The 24,247-nt window shown below is 35.3% G+C and overlaps 1 protein-coding gene across 2 annotated transcripts in view; it reads right to left on the bottom strand.

Moving 5' to 3' along the window:
* Nucleotides 1-24,247, bottom strand: part of OTOGL (otogelin like) — a 153,227-nt gene that overhangs the window by 88,189 nt on the left and 40,791 nt on the right. For both annotated transcript variants that reach the window (XM_063075783.1, XM_063075782.1), the window contains exons 19-25: nucleotides 21,378-21,587; nucleotides 19,267-19,432; nucleotides 18,584-18,658; nucleotides 16,068-16,120; nucleotides 14,301-14,463; nucleotides 10,331-10,438; nucleotides 8,362-8,500 (exon numbers count right to left, since the gene is read on the bottom strand). In XM_063075783.1, the coding sequence (XP_062931853.1) occupies nucleotides 8,362-8,500; nucleotides 10,331-10,438; nucleotides 14,301-14,463; nucleotides 16,068-16,120; nucleotides 18,584-18,658; nucleotides 19,267-19,432; nucleotides 21,378-21,587 (914 nt within the window). The remainder of the gene's footprint in view (nucleotides 1-8,361; nucleotides 8,501-10,330; nucleotides 10,439-14,300; nucleotides 14,464-16,067; nucleotides 16,121-18,583; nucleotides 18,659-19,266; nucleotides 19,433-21,377; nucleotides 21,588-24,247) is intronic.

Consider the following 24,247-nt stretch of genomic DNA (forward strand, 5'->3'; position numbering starts at 1 on the left):
GGAATGAACTTGACTCAGAAAAATAGCTTCAAAGTTAAGGATCAGAACTGCAGATGCCTATTTGGAGCTCATCAGCATGTGGGTGTGCTTAAGATTGAAGGAAAGGGGTAATGTCATTAAGATGGTGGAATAGATCATCCCCAGTATCACTCCCCACTACAACCAATCAATTTCCAACTATGAAAATGCAAAAACTGCCATTCTGAAGTTGCTGGAGCTCAGAGGAAGAGAAGAGGCCTGCAGAGTTTGTGAAGGCATGAATGGCAGCGGCAAGAAGGAGGGGGGACCACTCCAGCCATTTCAAGCACTGGCTGTTTCCAGGGCCAGTGTGGAAAAAAGCAAGGAGCAGCTGCTAGCACACAGAGTAACTACCAGGAGATGACAAAGCCACAGCAGCACCCTTTGTGTGAAGCTACTTGAAATGTGCAGGAAAGAAGGGTGCCTCGGAGTGCACCGTCACATCTCCTCAGCCAGTAGAGCCACTATCAAGCTTCCCTGAACCTGCATAGGAGCAAGAGGCCACAGCCAACTGGAGGAAGGAACCACCCAGAGGTTGGTGAGTCTTCACAGGGTATTCATGTATGGCCTGCCCCACAGGAAATGTTTGGAGTGCCAGAGAGAAGGTTACCCACCAGGGAGCACTGGGGTGTTATATAGACAACCGATCTGCCTTCCACTCAGCAAGGGCACCACACAGTGAGACAGGTCAGGGCAATAGTACTTCAGGGAATACAGTTTTCAGAAAAGACTCAGTCCAGGGATGCAATTTCTACATGGCCCAGTTGTGTCTGTGGTGACCTCACAAGACCTGGAAGTGACTAAAAGGCCAACAATTAAAGTCCAATTCACATGAAAAGCTTTCCCCACCTTTAGAAGCAGCAGCAAGTCAGCAATTTAGCTCAGGCATATAGTTCAAGTCCCAGTCCCCACAGAAAGTTCCCTCCAATTTGGGAATTAACCACAGGACAGCAAATTAGTTCCAGTGCAGAGTTTAAGCAGTGGTAGAAGCTATTAATCCACCAAAGAACAGAAAACAAAAAATAAAAACACCACAGACCAGAGACAAAGCTCTGATATTAACCAGTAAAGGTCAAACACTACAAAAGGACACCTATAACACCCGGGAGAGGTAGCTGTCTCCTCAAATGCCCAGGCATCAACTTAAAGACACAAAGATCAAGAAAGAACACAGACATATGACACCAACAAGGAAACAATGAAGCACAAGCAATGGATCCAGAAAAAAAATGAATTTATGAAATAAATCTGAAAGATAGTTCAAAATAACCCTCTTAAGGATGTTCAGGGAGTTGCAAGAAAATACAGATAGAAAATTAAAGGATATATGAAAAACAATACAGGAAAAGAATGAGAAACTTGACAAAGGAATAGAATCAATTAAAGAATATATATATAAATTCTAGAAATAAGAATACATTGTCTGAACCGAAAAACTTGATAGAAAGCTACAATAGCAGGTGTGATCAAACAAGGAAAGAATCCAAACTCAAAGACAGAACATATGAAATTATCCAATGAGGGAAGAAAAAAGAATAAGAAAAATGAAACAGAAATGTAGCAATTATGGGACTCCCTCAAGTGAAATAACCTCTGCATAATTGGCATACCCAAAGGAAATGTCCATCATCAGCTGAGTGGATAAGGAAACTGTGGTACATCTACACAATGGAATACCACTCTGCTATAAAAAAGAATGAAATACTGCCATTCACAACAACATGGATGGACTTAGAGAAAATTATATTAAGTGAAAAAAGTTAGGCACAGAAAGAGAAACACCGCATGTTCTCACTTATTTGTGGGAGCTAAAAATAAATAAAATAATAGAAGGAAGGAAGGAAGGAAGGAAGGAAGGAAGGAAGGAAGGAAGGAAAGGCGGGGGGAGAAGACACAACAATCACAACATTTCCTTGAACTTGTAAAAACAAGTGAACAGCTATGACATAGTTGGGGGAGAGGGGAGAGAGGGAGGAAGGAAAGAGGAATGGGTAAAGGGACATGAAAATCAACTACAATGTATATTGAGAAGTTAAAATAAAAAAATAATAAAGAAAAAGAAAAAGAAAGAGACCTAGAAAGCATATTCAAGGAAATAACTAAAATTTCCCAAGTATGAAGAAAGATGACAGCATCCAGATCCAGGCAGCTCAGAGGTCATCAATCAAATTCAGTCCAAAGAGGAATACCCCATGGCACATCATATTCAAATAATTAAAAACCAAAGACAAAGCAGGAATACTGAAAGCAGCAAGAGAAAAGAAACACAAAACATTCAATGGCACCCCAATATGTCCCTCAATAGATTTCTCAGTAGAAACCCTACAGGCTAGAAGAGAATATGATGATACATTCAAAGTGCTAAAGGAAAAAATAACTGACAGCCAAGATGTGTATCCAGCAAAACTAACCTTCAAATTTGAAGGAGAAATAAGGTCTTTCCCAGACAAACAAAAGCTAAGAGAATTCATCAACACTAGACCTGCCTTACAAGAAATATTAAAGGGAGTTCTTCAATCTGAAAGAAGATGATGCTAAAGAGCAGCAAGAAAACATACAAACGCATATAACTCATTAATAAAGTAATACAAAAACAATCTCAGAATACTCAATCACTATAAAGATAGTGAATAAACCACTTATAACCTTAGTACAAAGACTAAAAGACAAGCCTAACAAGACATTAACAAATACAACAACCATACAAGAGGCAGGCAATATTAAAAGATGTAACTTGAAATAACAAAATATCAAAATGGGGCATAGGGTTGGGGATGATATCTAAGCATAGAGTTGGCTTTGGATTTTTTTTCCTTAGATATTAATTTGTTAGTTGTTTAAAATAATCTGTTATAACATATTTTTTGTAAACTTTATGGTAACCAAAACACAAAAACTTATGAGATATAAACAGCAAGAAATCAAAATATACTGGTAAAGAAAACCACTCAACCACAAAGGAAGACAGACCAGCAAAAAAGCAGAAAGGATCTACAAAACCACCAGAATAAAAGTAACAGACAGTAACAAGTCCCTATACATCGGTAATAACTCTAAATGTAAATGAATTAAATGCCCAATTAAAAGACATAGAGCAGCTGAATGGATTATAAAACAAGAACCAACAATAAACTGCCTATAAGAAACTCACTTCACCTATAAAGACACACATCTACTGAAAGTAAAGAGAAAAAAAACATATTTTATGCAAATGGAAACTAAAAAAGAGCAGGAGTAGTGTAGTGGATTGAATTATGTTCCCACAAAACTCAATGGAGCTTGAATTGTGTTCCCCAGGTTTTATGTATTGGAAATATAGCCCCTACTGAGACTGTTAAAAGGGTGGGAAATCCTATTATGGTAATTGAAAAGTGGAGCCATGAAGAGTTGATTGGATTGTAGGACCGTGCAGTAGTGAATGGATTAAAAATGGTGGTCAGGGGTGTGGTTCTGAGAGCTTTAAAAGAAGAGTAGAGTCTGTCTCGCTTTCTCTCTCTCTGCTCTCTCTGCTTCCACCATCTTGCAGTGTGAGACCTCTGAGTCACTGTTGCTGCCACCAGGTGGACTTTGGACTTCCCAGCCTCAGAAACTGTAAGCAATAAATTTCATTTTCTTTAAAAATTCCCAGTCTCGGGTATTCTGTTACAGCAACACAAAACAGACTAATACAAGTAGCTATACTTAAATCAGATAAAACAGACTATAAGCCAAGGAAAGTAAAAAATTATAAGAAAGGTCATGATAAAGGGACCTATTCAACAAGAGGATCTAACAGCCCTAAATATATACACACCCAACACCAAAGCACCCATATATATATAAAGCAATTACTGATATGCCTAATGGGAGAGATAGACTGCAACACAATAATAGTTGGGGACTTTAATATCCCACTTTCAGCAAAGGACAGATCAGCCAGACAGAAAATTAACCAAAAAACATCAGAATTAATCTCTACTCTAGGCCAATTGAATCTAATGGATGTATATATAACATTTCATGAAACAGCTGCACAATACACACTCTTCTCAGAAGCATATGGAACATTCTGTAGAACAGACAATTATTAGGTCAAGTCTTAACTAATTTTAAAAAATCAAAATCATATCAACTATCTTGTATGAACAGAATGGACTAAACCTAGAAATCAACAACTAAAGAGACACCAGAAACAGTACAAATATATGAAAATTAAACAACATGCTCTTAAACAACAAATAGGTCAAAGAAGAAATCAAAAAAGAAATTTAAAAAACCCTGAAAGTGAAAACCCAACATACTAGAACCTATGAGATATGGCAAATGAGTTCTAAGAGGGAAGTTTATAGCAATAATTGCCTACATCAAAAAAGAAGAAAGTGTTCAAATCAATGACCTAACATTCTACCTCAAGAAACTTAAAAAGCAAGAACAAACTGAACCCAAAATCAGTAGAAGGAGAGAAATAACAAAGATTGGAGCAAAAATAAATAAATTATAAGTTTAAAAACAATACAAAAGATTGATAAAACAAAGAATTTATTTTTTAAAAAGATAAACAAAATTGATAAACCTTTAGCTAGACTAATGAAAAAAAAGAGAAGACTCAAATAAATAAAATCAGAAATTAAAAAGGAGACATTACAACTCATAACACAGAAATATAAGAAACTACTATGAATAACTATACATGAACAAACTGGAAAACCTAGAAGAAATGGATACATTTCTGGACACATACAACTTACCAAGGTTGAATCATGAAGAACTAGAAAACCTAAACAGACCAATAATGAGTAATGAGATTGAAGCTACAATAAAAAGTCTCCCAACAAAGAAACCTCAGGACCAGATGGCTTCACTGATGAATTTTACCAAACATTTAAAGAAGAACTAATACCAATTCTTCTCAAACTCTTCTAAAAAACCAAAGAGGAGGAACTACTTCCAAACTCATTCTATGAAACCAGTATTACCCTCATACCAAAATCAGAAAAAGACAAAACAAAGAAAGAAAACTACAGACCAATATCCCTAATGAACACAGGTGCAAACATCCTCAACAAAATATTAGCAAACCAGATACAACACATTAAAATGATCATTCACCATGATCAAGTGGGACTCATCCCAGGGATGCAAGGATGATTCAACATATGCAAATCAATAAAAATGATACATCACATCAACAGAATGAAGGGAAAAAACATATGATTATTTCAGTAGACTCGGAAAAAGCATTTGGTAAAATCCAATATGATAAAAATACTCAACAAATTAGTTACACAAGGAATGTACCTCAACACAATAAAGTCCATATATAGCAAACCCACAGCTAATATCATACTGAATGGACAAAAATTGGAGGCTTTCCTCTAAGATCTGAAACAAGGCAAGGATGCTCACTTTTCCCATTCATATTCAACATAGTACTGGAAGTTTTGGCAAGCACAATAAGGCAAGAGAAAGCAATAAAAGGTATCCACACTGGAAAGGAGGAAGTCAAACTATCCCTATTTGAAGATAGCATGATCATGTACATAGAAAACCCTAAAGCTGAAGAAGAAATCAAGAAGGTAATCCCATTCACAATAACTACCAAAAAAATGAAATGCCTAGAAGTAAATTTAACCAAGGAGGTGAAAGACATCTACAATGAAAATTATAAAACATTGGTGAAAGAAGTTGAAGAGGAGACAAATAAATGGAAAGATATCAAATGTTCATGGTTTAGAAGAATTAACATCATCAAAATGTCCATACTACTCAAAGCAATCTGTAGATTCAGTGCAATCCCTATCAAAATACCAATGATATTCCTTACAGAAACAGAAAAAAATCTTAAAGTTTGTACGGAACAACAAAAGAATCTGCATAGCTAAATAATGCAATATTGAACAAAAAGAACAAAGTTGGAGGCATCACATTACCTGACTTCAAAATATACTGTAAAACCATAGTAAACAAAACAGCATGGTACTGGCATCAAAGCAGACAAATAGATCAATGGAACAGACAGCCCAGAAATGATTCCACACTCATATACAACTGACTTTTTGACAAAAGTGCCCCAAACAATAAATAGTGCTGGGATTGAGTATCCGCATGCAGAAGATTGAAATTAGACCCCTATCTCTCACCATACACAAAAATCAACTCAAAATTAATTAAACACCTAAATATAAGGCTTAAAGCTATGAAAATACTGAAGAAAACATAGGGGAAATGCTACACAAAATGGGAGTGGGCAGTGCTTTTTTGAGCAAGACTGCAAAAGCACAGGCAAAATACACAAATAGGACTACATTGAACTAAAAAGTTCCTACATAGCAATGAACACAATCAAAGTGAAGAGACAACTTACAGAATGGAAGAATGTGTCTACACATTAGACAAGCAGCTAATATCCAGAATATATAAGGAACTCAAACAACTCAACAGCAAAAAAACCAAATAACCCAATTAAAAAATGAACAAAGGACTGAAGGAGACATTTATCGAAAGAAGATGTACAAGTGGCCAATAGTATATGAAAAAATGCTCAAAATTACTAATAATCAGGGAAATGCAAATTAAAACCACAATGAGATATCTCACTCCAGTTAGAATGGCTATTATTAACAAGACAGAAAATAACAAATGCTGGCAAGGATGCTGAGAAAAACAATCTCCTATGTTGTAGGTGAGAATGTAAATTGGTACAGCCATTGTGGAAAACAGTGTGGAGGTTCCTCAGAGGACTAAAAATAGATCTACCTTAAGACCCAGCTATCTCACTACTGGGTATATTCCCAAAGGAAATGAAATCAATATATCAAAAGACACCTGCACTTCCATGTCATTGCATCACTCTTTACCATAGCCAAGAGATGAAATCAACCTAAATATTCATAAACAGATGATTGGATTTAAAATTGTGGTATATATTCACAGTGGAATACCATTCATCTATAAAAAAAAATGAAATCTTATCATTTGCAGCAGCATTGATAGGACTAGAAACCGTCGTGTTAGGTGAAGTAACTCAGGCACAGAAAAACAAATACACATGATATCACTCATGTGGAATCTAAAAAAACAAATCGTTCTTACAGAAGTAGAGAGTAGAATGAATAATGGTTACTAGAGGCTGGGGGTGGGAGTAGAGTGGGAGTGGGGACAGAGGAAAGGCAAATGGTGGACTGATGGGTACAAAACTACCTACCCTAAGTGATCATTGTGCAGTATATGCATGTATAGAAACAACACACTGTACCCCACAAATACATACATGTAAATGTTAAAATAAATGCTCCAAAAATGATCAAAACAACAAAAGGAAAAAGAAAAAAAGGCCTATAGGCAGCTCACTAGCTTCTGCAATTATGACTGCCAAATCCACTCCCAGGTATTTATTCTTTAGGAAACTTAAAATTATTCATAAAGAAGGCTAAGACAAGTACCAAGCAGGGAATTCAATGGCTTTATACATAAGCAAGAAAACAGAGAAAAGCATTTAAAAAACAAAGAAAGCGTAAGCAAGAGCTTTGCTTCAGTTTAGAAGGCTATAAATTTTACTGTTTTCTTTTATTTAATAGAACTAATATAAGATGGGAATAATAGTCTACTTTCTTGATATAGGCTTAAAAAATAGGATCAACCACAAACTTCTAATAACATAAAAGCCATACTCAGCAAAAAACAAAAACAGAAACATGTACTAATCATAGGTTAGCTTGCTGGAGAAAAAGATGTTATTTTGTTTATTCTTCTATAACTTCTTTCTAAATCTTTTTCATTTAGAAATTTAATTTTGGGATCAGTGATATCTAAATAAAATTTAAGTATACAAGTATTTCAAGTACATTAAACATATGAGAAATTTTAAGGATTTTATCAGATAAAGCTTGGAGATTACCAAAGGGTGTCATCAAAATAGCATATATAGAATTGAGGATAATGTCTTTTGATTGTTACAGTCATAAAAATACATAATCCAATGTACGGCTTAATGTGTTATATTTGTATTCATCAAACCAAGCTAATAATAATAAAAATGACTGACATTTACTGAACACTTACAAATATTATCTAAGCATTTTACATATAAGCTTATTTATCTCATTTAATCCTCAAAACTACCTTTGGAGCTATGTACAATTCCTATCTTTATTTTATAGATGAGGAAAGAGGCACAGAAAGTTAAAAACCTAGCCCACCATTTATAAATAAAACTTCAAGAATGAGCTAAAAATTAGTTTAAAATTGCAGTAATTTTTATGTTTCGTTAATGACATATGATTCTGAAATATCGTGGACCAGCATACTTGCTTTTATGTTAAGACTTTACACAGATGCAAATAAGAATGAGTAACAGTAACCTACCTTTATCAAAAAAACCTGGCAATCACTGATATAATCATACTCCAGTCCATCAAAAGAATGATAATGCCGGTCCCCATATATCGTGCACACTGCTGGGCACGGAAAATATGTGCAATTGAACATTCCTCGTCGACAAACACTATTAGAAAATAACACAAGTTAACTTTCTCAGAAACTTGGCTCTACCTAGTGTTTTTCAAGTGGTGTAAACATCATAAGGTTGTATTCAAAAGCATTTACTGAGCCAATAGCCCTTACAAGTATTGCTGATTCATTTTAACACCTATTACATTGACAAATTAAACATATTTTTACCACTTTGTTAGTAAATTATTGGATACCAAAACCAAGCTTAGAAATTATGTCCGGGTCACACAGAAAATAGATGATGGAATGAAAATTAAACATAGATTTACTGTTAGCCAAAATAGCACAATGCCATCTCCTATATTTGAGTCAATTTAAGTACATTAGACATGACGTTGCTCATGAGTTTAGAATCTTTGTCCACATTTTAAGGAAATTATATTTCAAATTTTATTTTATGATATTGGTTTGACTTATTTCTAAACAGAAAACCTCCCATTAAATATGGTCTTCTCTCAACCTACCGAATGGGAGAAAATATCACAAACTATGCATCCAACAAGGGATTAATATCCAGGGTATACAAGAAACTCAAACAACTTGACGATAAAAAAAACAAGTAAACCAGATGAAAGACGGGCAAAAGAGCTGAAGAGGCATTTCTCAAAGTAAGATACACAAATGGCCAACAGACACATGAAAAAATGCTCAACATCACTAAGCATCAGGGAAATGCAAATCAAAACCACATTGAGATATCATCTGACGCCAGTTAGACTGGTCATTATCAAAAAGACAGAGAATAAAAAATTCTGGCGAGGATGCGGCAAAAGGGGAACCATCCTACACTGTTGATGGGACTACAGATTAGTGAGGTCATTATGGAAAACAGTATGGAGGTTCCTCAAACAACTGCAAATAGAATTGCAATCCCACTGCTGGGTGTATACCCAAAGGAATAAAATCATCATGTTGAAGGGATACCTGCACTCCCATGTTTACTGCAGCTCTATTTACCATAGCTAAGAGTTGGAACCAACCTAAATGTCCATCGATGGATGACTGGATAAGGAAAATGTGGTATATATACACAGTGGAACACCACTTTGCCATAAAAAGGAATGAAATTCTGCCTTTGCAGCAACATGGATAAACTTAGAGAAAAATAAGTGAAATAAGTCAGGCACATAAAGAGAAATAAAGTGGGATAAGCCAGGCACAGAAAGAGCATGTCCTTATTCATATGTAGGAGCTAAAACAAACAAACAAACAAATAAACAAGTAAACAACAATGACAATAATTTCTTGAACTTTAAAAAGGAGAGAACAGAACTGAGGCCACCAGAGGTGGAAAAGGGGGAAGGAGAGTTAGCAAGAAATTGGCAAAGGGCCACATTGTATAATGAAAAATATAGTAATTATCCTGATTTGAGGAAAAAAATTAATTTTTAAAAAAATCTTATCATGTTATCTTTAAATTAACTTTTTTTTTTAACAATAACCATTTTGTTTTAGAATTCATTGTAGGGTATCACTACATACTACTAATAAACTATTAAAGCAGAATCTAAAAACGTAAATAAATATGGTCTTCCCTTTGCAACATTTAGCACTTTCTCATGAGCTTGAGAAAATTTTTCAATTAAATTTTCAAATGGTTGCATTTCACAGTTCTCTCCTGGGCTGAACAAATATGCATAAAAGTAACATATGGTCTCTCTGTAGACAGGGGTACTCCACCAACTCCTGAATGCCTTTAAAATCTTATTTTACTCATGTTTCATTTGTTTTTTTGCTGAAGTCAATCACATTAAGTACAACAAGATGATTGAAATTAATACAATTGCTTAAAAATTTGTGTGAAATAAATGAATCTCATTACCAGGTGTAGCATGGTGTAGCAATCACTTCTCCTGAGAGATGCTCCCAATCTTTCCAGATACATGGACAGCTTTCAGGAACATAACATTTTCCTTTGTGCTCTGCCATTCTTCCAAATGAAGAAGTAAAATGCTATTTAGTTTAAACTACAAATTTCAGTTTTTAAGAAATCAGTAATCCTGTCGTATTCAACACTATCATTTATATTTACTATAGCTGTCTAAGGCATATTCTATCTGACCTACTGAGGGCTGAATTCAGTCTTTCTTCCCCTTCTGTTCCACACAGTACCTTGCATATCACAGTATTAGATAAATACCATGTGAATGATTACATGTGATCTTTTGACCTTTTGGGTATTCACTTAGTACCATAAAGGAGAGACAGAAGCCTAAATTTCTAATAAAATGACTTATTCCGAAAAAACATTCAAAGAGAAAATGAGAGTCCCTTTCTTCAATACTTACTCCTTAAAAAAAGTCTTCATGTTCTAATAATTTTTTTATAAAGTCGTAAATTATAAAATGAATAACATTTTATGTTACAGGACATAGACAGTAATCAAAAGCATCTCTCTGAGTACTTATGATTAAAATCATGACAGCTCAGTTTAGGTATGTTTTGAATTAAAAAAAATTACATCTAATGTTTTGCGTTCTTTATTACTAACGTATTAAGTATTGAATGTTGGTTTCTTTTGAAATGTTATTTACTTCTTGAATGATTACCACCTGAAAAACTATCTAAAACTATCTATGAATATAAAAATTAAAACATAAAATATAAATATAAAATTTTAATATAAAAAGCTCATAATTCAGGGAAGAATTACTCTTGGTATGTTATCAAAATATTTTGATATTATAGTAAATAATTTAAAATAATAAATAACAAATATGATAGTAACAAATTATAAATATAATAATCTAAAAATTAATAAAATAATAAAGTAGTAAAAATAACGTTAAATTTAACAATAAATTTATATATTTAAATAATTTATCATTATGATAAAATAATTTATTTAAAAAATAACAAATAGCATAATAGTCATAAAATAATAAAACAATAATAACTTCTAAAAATAGATAAAATATATAAAAGATTTTTCTGAATTTGCTTTAAAATGTAATGATTTAATGTTATAAAAATTAACTGAGAAATTAGTTAGGAATCCTGAATTCTTGCCTCTTCTCTGAAACAGAAATAATCACGAACATTTCTTTAGTGCTTTAGTTTCCCTCTCACAGCTCTTCTTACACAGTACTGTCATTCCTTATTCAATGTATATGCTATCCACCAGACTTTAAACTTCACTCCAGAGGATGAAGCATATTTAGTTAATGGTTGTGTCCCAATGCCTAGCACATAGAAGACACTAAGTTGTTGAGTAAAGGTGAGTAAATTAACTTATGTGTATAAATGATACATGATCTCACTTAGATTTCCTTCTTTCACATCAACAGTGCCCTAGACTCCATAATCTTTCATCTCAACCCTCCCAAACTTCTAGTCACTTGCCCTGGGCTTTGCATCTTTTTTCTGCCTGGAAAACCTCTCCTCATCATTTGAGACTCAACCTAATGCAGTCTTTTCAGTGCAATCTTTTATGTTCCTAACTCCCCCACACACTCCCTATACTTAACAATTTGTACAAACCTTTATTGGAGGACTCATCACAATGAACTGTTAAGTAGCTCATTAGATGTTTTATAGTGATAATAAAAGCAACAATAACAAAACTAGTATTTTTGGCACACTATTCTAACCACTTTAAATATGTCACTAACTCACTTTATCCTAAGTGACAATCCCCTAGGTAGATTCCATTATTATCTTACATTTGTATTTTAGTATCTTCCCCATCCCTGTAGCGTAACGTAATTCCCCAGACATTAGATGCTTCATAAACTTAGATTGTCCAATTGTTTGGTGATGGATAGTTCAACTAAATGAACAACAATTGCTAGCTACTTAGCCAAATTAGTAGTTTAAAGTGGTTATGCTGATGACAGATGAGTTTTTTATAACTATTTGAAGCTGGAATGAGGTTTTAAAAAAAGAGCTATAAATCACTGTAAATTATCTGCTTCATGCAGGTTTGCACTGTGAGGTAAGTAATAAAAATTTACTGAGTACCTACCATATAACTGATGTGTTACATATACTCATCTATCCATGAAATAAATACTGTTATGATCATTTTAAAAAGGAACTTGAGATTCCAAATAGTTAAGTAACTTGCCCCGAGGTCCCTCAGCTAATAAGGAGGGCCAGCATTTGAAGCCATTTCTATCTAACGCTTTCCATTATACCACATTCCATTTCTTCAGTCCTCAGTGATTTCCATATTAGGGTTATGTGGTTCTTTTATAGTCAATAAACTACTGGCACTATTATTAGTGATACTAGGCGGTTGTCCCAAAATGAGCCAGACAAGGTCACATGGAAGACAAGGCAAATCACATTACCATAAACAGCTTTATAATAAAAAGATCTGTTAACAAAATTATTTCCAAATCAGTCACAGGCCTCTAAGACAATTCCGACTCTATTATTTCAATACAATTAGAGAAGGTGGGAGAAATTTTCTTTAAGTTCCTGTTAAGAGATTTGGCCAGTACATAAATAAATCATTGTTGAACTAAAAGTCAAAGGTGACAGTAATTTTTAAATTTTTTTTTAAAAAATGATAGCGTCAAGCATAGCATTTGAAACAAAATTAGGATACAGCTTTATTCGGCCATGCATTTCTCAGAGTCATAATCAAATCAAATAAATCAAACACTGTTGTAGGTTTCAACTATTTTACCATAATAAAGGTTTTATCTCGCTGTCCTTTTTACTAAAATGTCTTCCTTGCTTATCTGCTCTACGGCCTGATTTCTACCTGTCTTTATTTTCCCATGTGTGGGCACTTGTTCCTTTTTCTTTTTTCTGCCTCCTATGCCCTTCCTTTCTAAAGAGATGCATACCAGTCCCAAGTTACTTGGCTCTTCAACCTATTCCAGATGGGGGTCATTTAGACAAAAGCAATTCTCCTGGGAAGCAAACCACAAGACCTCTCTTTTTTTTCCTCATGGTTTATATGAGCAGATCCCAGGAATCCCTTTGAGTGAACACGTTCATCGGAGAAGAATGAGTGACCTGTTTGCCTGAGACGGCCCTCCCTCTGCACTGCTTCTATTCATTACCAGAAGATGGAGGGCCAGTGAATGCAGATTATATGTGTGTCTCCAAGGAAGCTAATAGCCACCACATTCTGTTTGTCTTTCACGTGTACTAGGCATTTCTGCAATTGAAGGAAATTTACAAAGGTAAGAGTAGATTAAGCTGCCATGAAAAAATGACTCATAGTTATTGAATACACACACACACACACACACACACACACACACACACACAAACACATCTCACAATGCCTAACAGGCTTAAAAGGAACTTGCAAAAAAATCACTTGGTTAACAGCGGCAGAGCTGGGATTTGAGCTCTGGCATGTCTGCAGCTAGAGCTCCTGCTCTTACCCACAGCCTTATGTAGCCTCAATACACTGTCTTATGTAACATCTATAAGATAAAGCAGTTGGCATCACAATTAAAACGACATCAACAATAGTAACTGTACAACAGAATATACTCATACAAACAATATGCACTTAAACCATGTTTTGAATAAAGAGTGACTACTTGTCAAAACTTTCCCAAAATTGCACTTGAATCAGGGTAGAAATTCCACGTTCATCCTGAAATTAGTTCTCTCCTCAATTCAGTGTATTACTTTAATAATATCTCATCATGATGCTGCATAAGCCTAGCAAAATAATTACAATAGTCATCATGCTACCAACCCAAAGTTAACCACCAGTCAGAACAATTTTGGCTATTTTTTGTGAATAACATTTTTAAGAGATCTTGTGCTTTCTGTCAGATCCTGAATGTTCTATATTATCAAAAAAAAAAAAAGAGACTTACCCCGGAGCACAAACACAGCCACTTATACAGGGTGAAGATGGAGCACAAGTGAAGTTCATGGCCAGGTTTGTACATGTAGTCTCACAATTTACACCACCAGCTGGTAATTCAGGGTCAGGAAACCTGCAGTCAAAATACTCTTTCCCCTCTGGGCATGCGTGAACTTCAGAAATAAAGCACAGATGGAATGCCCTTAACTTCGTATTTGTTCCATAGACAAATAATCATGTTGACATGCATTTGTCATCAAAACAAAATTCACTCTAGAATATTTTCCCAGTTATGATTAGATGATGCTCTTACCCTGTGATTTTTAGTTGACGCACTTACAAACATCCCCTAACCAGATTCCCTTTAGTCACCAAAGCTTCCAAAACCTATTTTGAGTTTGAAAATCATAGATACCTTCACACATAAGGAATTCACTAAATAACTAGTATATAATTTTCTGAAGTCAAGAAACAGGGTATTTTGATTAATCCAAACATACATTATTCTTGATAACTGAAAATACAATATATTTAAACTTTTACAAAGCCATAATGAACACATGACACTTCTAGATCTTGCTTCATCTAGGTTATTATTTACGTCAGTCCTCACTATACCGTAGAAGTGCAGAGATGGACATAATTATAGGCAGGACAGGGGCTATATATTCCTCCAGAAAGCTTTTGGGCACTCAAGGATCAAACAAGATCCCGTATGTGGGGCCAAAGGGATCAAATCTTGTAGATTCCTCTGTGGGAAGGCTAGACTCTTAGGTTTCCCTTCTTCAATTATGGGTCACCCTGAAGCAAAGGGAGCAAAGAAAGGATGCCCTGTGCTCCTGAATATGAAAGTGGCCCATGAACCTACCCTGTAAAGAAACCCCAGACTAGCCTGAATCCTCAGAAAGTAAATCTGGGACATATGATTCAAATCTCATTTATAATAGTATATACCTGGTCATTCAAATAAATAACAAAGCAATAGTTCCTAATTGCTTTTATCAGCCTACATTCTTCCAGTCCATCAAAATCTGTGAAAGTAAGTGTTGTTTATTATTTGCCTAGAATTTCTCCATAGTGACCAGAAAATCAAGGCTCTTTATATAATGAAAATTAAATAATATATAGGGTCTTCTAACATATAGGATCTTAGGAAAGATATTCAAGTGTGTAATGACATTCTAAAGAGAGATGGCAGTTAATGGCATTTTACATGCCATTCTTAATTGATTGCTACTGATCTCAGAGTCTTGCTACTCAAAATGTAGCCCAGGAACCAGCAGTATGAACATCACCTTGGCCATCCATAGAAATGAAGACTCTCGGACATCACCCCCACCCTACTGAATCAGAACTTGCATTTTGATGAGATCCCCAGGTGATTGTGTGCACACTAAAATCTGAGAAGTGCTCATCTAAAGTTTCCCCAGTGCTGTTCCACAAATGAATTACAACAAGTGCCTGGATGTATATCCCTAAAACCCTTGGGTACTTGAGGTGGGTCAGGGGTAGGCCATGTCTAAGCAGCGTCTGTGGGTGATCAGCTCTGCCCTAAGCAGCCGTGTATGACCACCCCCACAGACTGTCTGATGAATACTGTAATTCTCAATGTAAACAAAGTTAGGAAGCACTGGAGCACATGCTGATAAACACTCCCAAGGCTATATTCCTGCACAGTGGCAAGGAGGGCTGTGATGGATTGATGACTTCTGCCAGAAGAGTGGGGGCTGTACCAGAGCTGCATTCTCCCTAGGGAAAGCATCTACTGGGAACTTACCAGCAGAGGGCGTTGCTAATTCATCACATTTCACAGTTCCATTTGAACACTGGCTAGAAGTAAAAAATAGTTCATTTATAAAACCAAACTTCAGGTTTTTTTCTGTATTTCTACAACAATGTAATGTGAAAGAATTGAGTGAGTACATATACAAATGTTATTTATTTCTCACATTTTTTTTTACAAATATGTTGTTGCCTTAGATACAATTTGAAAGAGAGCTATTTCAATTCAATACATTTTTTTTAATCAAACACCTATATGTGGGGGCTATTGTGATAGGCAAGGGAGATACAAAGACCAAAATTTATAGTCTTTACCCAAGTGTTTATATTCTAGCAAGAGAGAAAGACACACAAATAAATGATTTATGCAGCATGACATTTAAGAGATGGAAGTAAAACAAAATAAATTTTAAAATCTGTAGGCAATTAACATCAGGGCGGTAAAAGGAAGTAAAGTCTGATTTGTGCTGAAAAAGGGATGGAGGTAATGATGTGGATAAGGTAGGAAGGCTGAACACTCAGTGGAAACATGACTAAACCATGAAGGGGTAAAACGGTGTTCTGTGTAACAAAGTGACAGGAGATGCTGATTGCAAAAGAGGCAGAAGCCAGCTCCCATTAAGATGCTAAGATTTTATCCCTGAGGTGGGTCACTGGGGACCTTGAATGAAGAAGTGATATGGTTGGCTTGAATTTTAGAGAAATCATGCCTGCAGCAGCGTTGAAGATAGAGTGGAGTCGCATCTCCCTTGCAATCTAGGTTCTCAAGTCAGGGCATAAGGCAAAAACCACATACAGGTAAATTAGCCTTGAAAATCCCTTAAGATAGCATGATCGGGAACAACACACCAGTTCTCCATAACCCCACACAGTTTTTCCTTCAGCTTTGGAACAGATCAAGATTCTATATTTGAGCCCAGATGAAGAAGCTGACTCATGTATAAGGGCCACATCACATGAAAAATATGCTCATGCATGTTTTAACCCTGGAACAATACCCACAGGTGTGATTTGCTCACACTGTAAATGGCATACAGGAACAGAGACAGGCAGGTGTCAGATCACACATCCAGGTCTTCCATATCATACTCATTCTGGGACACACACTTTTTAAAATGGGTGGCAAATGTCATTCACTATACTAACTGAATTTTTATTTTTCTCATGGAGGAGAAACAGTTACTTTGTCTTTGCTGAGTTTGTATAAATAAACTCAATTATGTTAAATTCAAAAGTGACACAACACCTTGTCAGAATGGAAGGGGGCAAGACTAGAGGCAGGATGAGCAGATAGAAAGGTCCAAGGCAGACAGGGTGAGAGACATTGCTAAGGCAGTAGTGAGGGAAGGAAGGAATGGTTTTCAACCCTATGTAGAAAGTGAAGTCCAAAAGGTGTTGGGGATTTATTGGCTAGGTGTGTTGAACAGAAGGAGTCAAAAATAATTCCCAGATTTCTGCCTCAGGAAACTATGTGGATAGTAGTACCATCTGCTAGAGAAAGATCCAGAAGCTGATTGCCTTTGTGTCTTGATTAGGGGGTGGAAGGAAGGGAGGTAGAGATGACACAAAAGGTAAATTGAGCATAAGCAATATTCTGCTGTGAAGAGAAAAGCTCCAGAGCAAGGCCTGCAGGAGAGCAAGCACTGCAGAGCCAGGTGCTGGGGATTAACCCCAGTTTTATGATCAAGTTGCTTAGCCACCTGTGCCTTATTCACCTCACCTGTAAATCGGGATAAAGCAGCAGTGCCTATTTCTTAGGGCTATAGTGATGAATAAGTATTTTAATAATAGAAGTAAAACACTTAGAATGGTGCCAGGACCATAGAAGGTGCACAGTAATGCTTAAATCTTATTATTGTCATTACTATTTTCTACTGTCTATTATTGTCTGTGGGCACCTGTGGTGCAACTAGAAGCAGGAGATTAGGAGTTGGATATAGATAAATGTGGACTGCTGCACGAATGTGCTTGCATTTTTAACAGACAGGTTACAACCTGAATGAGTGTTATCCTATAAATAGGTGTTATCTCACTAGTATTGATGTTCCCAGGGAGGAGGTTCACTTACCACTGTATGTGACATTGCTTATATCTATTTTGGAATTGCTTTTTTTTTTTTTGAGCCAGGAGATGAACCACAAAACTAAAATTGCTCAGTAACATACAGTATTTAAACACCCACCTCACCCCTAATTTCTAAGAAACAAAAGTGATCGAAGGGTTTCCCTTATACTATGTGACTTAAATTCATAACTTTTTCCTGTGGTTATAAAACTTAGGCATTCCATGTTGAAGTGCAACATATACATGTATTGTGTGTGTGTGTATATATATATGTGGTTGTGTATATATACTTAATATATACAAGTACATATAGTTGTAACATATTTAGAGGCTGTGTGATCTTTAGTTTTTAAATTACAGAAGTCACAATTCAACTTCCAGTTTTGGTTAAGAAGTTGTATTAGCGCATGTCATTTCTCAAGTACAATCTGCATCACTGAGACCTACCATAAGCCTGAGGGTGTTGGGATGAGCTCTCCAGGTTGATAAACGCTGCCCCTATAATGACACCGGCAGTGAAATCTATAAGAAAAAAAAAAAAAGGCCAAGTAAATAAAATAAGATATAATTTTTTTCAAAAACCAGTAAAATATTCAAGCAGACCCTATGCTCTATTCTCTGTATTGGTCATTGTAAGGCACACTCTAAAGCTGGCATTATTCTGTGAGGCTGCATCCAATCTTAAACAAAAGGCAGAAACCATTTTGGTGTGAAGTATTTTGTAGCCTCAGATTTTGTTTTCTAAACTACAACTCACAAACTGTGTTGTCTAGTCACAAGAACTCACTGAATGCACTTCAGAGAACCCTAACTGGCATATCACTTAACCCTATTTCTGAGTGCTGACAGACATTACAATCCTGCTATTACTAAAATTTGCCACATGACAGTGAAACATAGACCTTCTTATTGATTTGGATATGGTAAAACAAGTAGGAGTAAACTTCAGGGTTAACCATCAGAGTCCTTAGCTCTTTCTATAGCTATCTGTGAACATGTGCAAGGTTAAAAGAAAAAAAGTGAAGACGATAAGAAATATCAAAGAAACAAGCATGAAAGCCCATTTAACTAACCTATAGGAAAAATAAGAGATAAGATCTAGATGCTGTCAACCCATTTCTGTCACTCACATGGGCACACAAAAGTTAAGTGTGTCTTCATAGAATTTGCCTTCGGGACAGTTGCAGCCTTCAGCGCAGTCGTCATTGCACTGCTCCGGGGAAGAGAGAGAAATGCAGGAACGGCGGCAAAATGAGGAACAGTGATGGTACAACATGCCTTTCTGGCACACCACGGCTAAGGACAAAGGAGCACACTTGAGAAAGATTTCCATGGGGCACAGAAACATTTATTTTTGCTTAGAGGTCTATTTTCGACATAAATGATGAAACAAAAAGATACCTTACATCAATTAGCACAGAACATTACAGAATCCTGTAACAGAAATAAGTAAATAGGTGGATGATAGATAAAACAATTCTTGGCCTCGGGAGAATATAACAGAAGAACAAAATTTCTGTTTCAAAATATTTTTAAGAGTGACATTTTATAACACTCTTTAATTTTAATTTTAACATTCTCATACCCTAATTTTTTCACATGTAATGTCTTTTGTATGTCCAAATAAACTTCCTGTCTTTACATTTTAAATCTATGTACTGCTATACTGTCATCATCTTCTTTATAGCATTCTTTAAACCTACACAAACTTTTAGTCTTCTACAAATATGACAAAATTTGATTTTATCGATCCATACTCATAGTTTTTTTTTTTTTCCTTCTTAATCATATGTACACTTTTTCTAAACCCTTCCAATTTCTCTTCAGACCAAACTGAACTGATTATGGTAGGCAAACCAGAATAATCTAAAAACACAGTTGTATAAACATCTATAAAATTCTAGATAAAACATAATTGAAATTATTTTAAATATATAATTGACCTTGTTTTTTAAAAAAAAAAAAAAATGAGGGGACATCCTGACATGCCAGAAGTGAGAAGAAAACTAAAACCCAAAACTTTGAGTGGAGGAGGGTAGGATCCATCCCAATAATTTTGGACCTTGGATTTAACCCAAATGGGAATGGAAGATGAAAGTTGGTTCTTTACAAGGCAAGGAATTGGAAGACCCATAACTTGGACGCTCAAAGACCAACATCCTCAGATGAAAGGACGGACTAAAGTAGAGGTCAGAAAACTTTTTCTGTAAAGGGCCAAATGGTAAATATTTTCAGCTTTGCAGGTCATACTGCCTCTGTCACAACTACTCAACTCTGCCACTATAGCACAAAAGCAGTCATAGACAACACCTAAATAAATGGGGATGAATGCATTCCAATAAATTTTATTTGCAAAAACACAGGAGGCCCAATGGTTGTAGTTGGTTGATTCCTGAACTAGAAGAAATCTGCTCACAGTACAGGAAGATGTCAGGAAAGCTTCTCTACGTGCTGGGCTGTGATGAAACAAAGTTACCTCTAAAAAATAAAAATCCTAGACTTACATCCTGCATAGGTTTGGTATATGAATTTACAATGCTTTTATATTTACATTATTTTTTTCTTAGAAAGCCAAAGCTGAACAATTAACATTAATACTGGCCAGTGATACCCCTGGAGTGACTGGAAAAAGCTTTGTGAAACCACTGGGGGAGTGGAGAAGTGGGAGTGGAGAGTGGTACCCATAAAACCCAGGTCACAAGATTCTAATGGGGGCTGGAGGGGGGGCCTGATAAAGATTAGCCAATAAAAAAAAATTATAGAACACACAAGGAAACAATCTACCATGAAAGAAACCAGCAGACACCATAACCATGAGGATGAGAGCCCCAAGAACTTGAGATGATAATTGCCTGTCGCGTAATACACCTGTTTAACTACAAGTCAACTGTATCACTATATCACATAATGCTTTTCCATACTTTCCAATATTTAGAAATGATATTTCCATGATAAGAATTTTTCAAATTTTTCAAAATATTTCTGTTGCATATTTCAAAATATATAGTTACACCATAATTATGCTTATAACAAAAATAGTCAAGTTATTGGTCTTATGCCATGTATCTCCAATTTTAAGAACCTACGTATTTCATTTGTTCTTCGTGTTTGTACATTATAGAAATATTTCAAATAACTTATAGGCAATATTGACCTTTCATTTAAAAAATAAAAGCAGTAATTACAAGCAAAAATCTCTAAAGTGTTATCTGATAGTCTTTATCTGTACCATGGTACTCACCACAGAATGAAATCTGAGTTCTAAAATCGATGGGAACACCATGCTGGCCACAGAGGTAGGCATAGTGGGCAAGAGCATTGCATAGGCAGGCGCTTCCACACTTGCATGCATCATGGCGGCACAGCTGATAGTACAGCCCAGGGCTAATGTAGACATGGCACGGAGCAAAGAGCTCCTGGTGGATGACATCACAGTGTGCGGCATACCCAACTGACAGGCAAAGAACCTCATTAGCACCTCATTTACTAGTGCAGCTCTTACCCCTAATATCAAGTTCCAGAATTATTCAAGCATCTTGCTTTCCTAGAAATACACTGTATTTCATATTATTTTACACGAGACCCAGTATTTTCAGCTTACACAATTTTTGTTTATGTTTTTGGTAATATTGGTAACAGCACTTAATCCATATTCAAAAAAAACGTTTATTGTTCCTGAATAACACGAATAACAGAAGGGTTGATAGTAATGAATGATGGCGTCAATCACCCCATTGCCTGAGGATCATCCCAGGAAACCTGCTATAAAGAATTGGGAGTATTGGGATGGGAGGCTTATGTCCAGACATCCACACATAATTAACGTAGCTCCAGATTGTGGATGTTATGGCAACTCTGTGAAATACATCATTATCCAGGAAGGATTAGAAATCATCTCATTCTGATGGAGTCTCTGAGGTGGATGGCAAGGTGGTAGATGCCACGTAGTCACTGAACTCAAGGTCTGCATAATACACAGTACACAATGTTTGGCGGATGTTAGGAGCAGAGCTCAATAATGTTTTATCGATGAATCTATGATTGCATGATTAAATGAATAACGAACAGAAATTAGGGATTGCAACATATGCTAAAGGCCATCAGATATATCTATCAAACTATGGGGGCATAGGGATTTGTGTAACCACTTCTAGAAATTTGTTGATATTTTTCCTTGAGAATGACTGATCAGATGTAATCCTTTATAGGAGTAACCAACTTTGACAAAACAATCTAGATTCCTTTCTGAAAAAGGCTAAGGTCTGTAGTTCTTTGGTGTAGTGGATTTAGGTTGTATCGATTTCCTCACTGATAAAATTAATCAATCTTTGCATTGTGATAGTCTTTGAGAGACCAGGTAAGCTGTTGGAGATCAGACTTTTTCCACTACTAAGGAATTATATTGAGCTAATTTTATTGAGTATTATAAATATATTTATTATTTGTGAGAAAACATGTGGCAATTACCCAAGTGTTATGTTTTTGTATTAGGTATGCATATGTACATGAACACAAATGATTTAGACTATAGCAATATTCTGTTGACAAACATACTCTTAACCCTAAGGGTCCTAAAAGAGAAAAGTAATACAACAATGAGATCTTTATTGTGTGCCCTAAGTAGTTGTAGACTAAAATATACTCCCACTGATATTAAGTAAAAGATAACTCAAGAAGATCCCTTGAAAAAATATCCTTCAGAACTCAGATCAAAGTTATTGACTTTTGCCTATTTATTTTCCTTTCTTTGGGGATCTTCCTGAATTTATCCATTGGAATTTAGAAACAAAATCACAGTTTGTGATAAAGGTAAAACAAGGATAATATCTAAGATACATATCATAGAACACGTGTGGTTTGGGGAAAAAGGTGATATACCAAAATGTCATATAATAAAGGAAGTAACTAAAGAAGTGACCAGAGGAAAACTGAATTTATCAATTGGACTCTACTTCAACTTTTACATGTTATTAAAAATTAGAAAGTAAAGTTGCTGCAATACCCCAGAAGAAACCAAGAAAGCTAGAAACAAACCGAAAGAGACCAATTGGAGTAGATTAGAAAAGTTGGTGGCAGGATGAAAAATATTGTTGTTAAATGAGAATGAGATTAAAAGTAATAAATCATAGAGACCAAAAAACTCTAGTCTAGCCCTCCTATTAAGATATGAAAAATGACCAATCTTCTTCAAGTTGAAAAGCTGGCTTAGATTTTTTTTAAAAGCAGCACTAAGAGCAAGATTATTGTGTATTCTTTCCAGTACACCAAAACTATATGTTAATAATAAAAACCAGATGACAGTCAACAGAATCCTTCCACACAACCACTACAAAATCCAGAAATTGTACTGGCTGCTCATGGATTCTCACCCAATATTAATAATGTATAAAAATAACTACATAAAAGGAGTAAACTAGCCAAAATAACTTTAAAAACAAATAAAAATTATAAGAGTATCTATTTAAGTATGCACATTAATTTTTTCATAAAATTATTTTACCAAAAGAAAAAAATATATTTCTTCATTTATTGAGAAGAAAACTAGACTTTAACATGGTTTGCTATGGCTTTAGTAAGAAAAAAAATGCATCCAAAAATTCTTGGCATGTAAGTTGCACTGTCACTGCAAATTGGAACTCTGGAGTATGGCCATGTCAAACTGTTGCCCACTTGATGGCACAAAGCCTTCTTGTATCACTGGCTTCCTGCTCAGAAAGCCATAATATGTGCTGTAAGTAAGGACTTGTAACAGGATGGTAATGAACAGGAGAAGCCACTTGAGCTGTGACACTATGAAACTGAAGTCCCAGGACTATAACATCATTATTTCTAGAGACTTTTCTTTAGCATTTAAAGACTCTGAAAGCTCCAAAATGCTAGCTCACATTTGGGAAGAAGAGACTTCTAAGCACCTAAAATTAGTAAATTTATGAATGCAAAGTAGTAAAGAAAGCAGTAATTTTCTATTTCTTTAAATAACCTAGATTACATTAAAAATCAGATGAGAAGGCATAATAGTAAACAAAAATATCTAAGGAACAGCATTGATTTTTACCACAACAAAGAAAATCAGAATTTAAGATTATTATCTAATTTTACCAAATTATAGTA

The sequence above is a fragment of the Cynocephalus volans genome, chromosome 12 (genome assembly GCF_027409185.1).
Source record: "Cynocephalus volans isolate mCynVol1 chromosome 12, mCynVol1.pri, whole genome shotgun sequence".
NCBI lineage: Eukaryota > Metazoa > Chordata > Mammalia > Dermoptera > Cynocephalidae > Cynocephalus > Cynocephalus volans.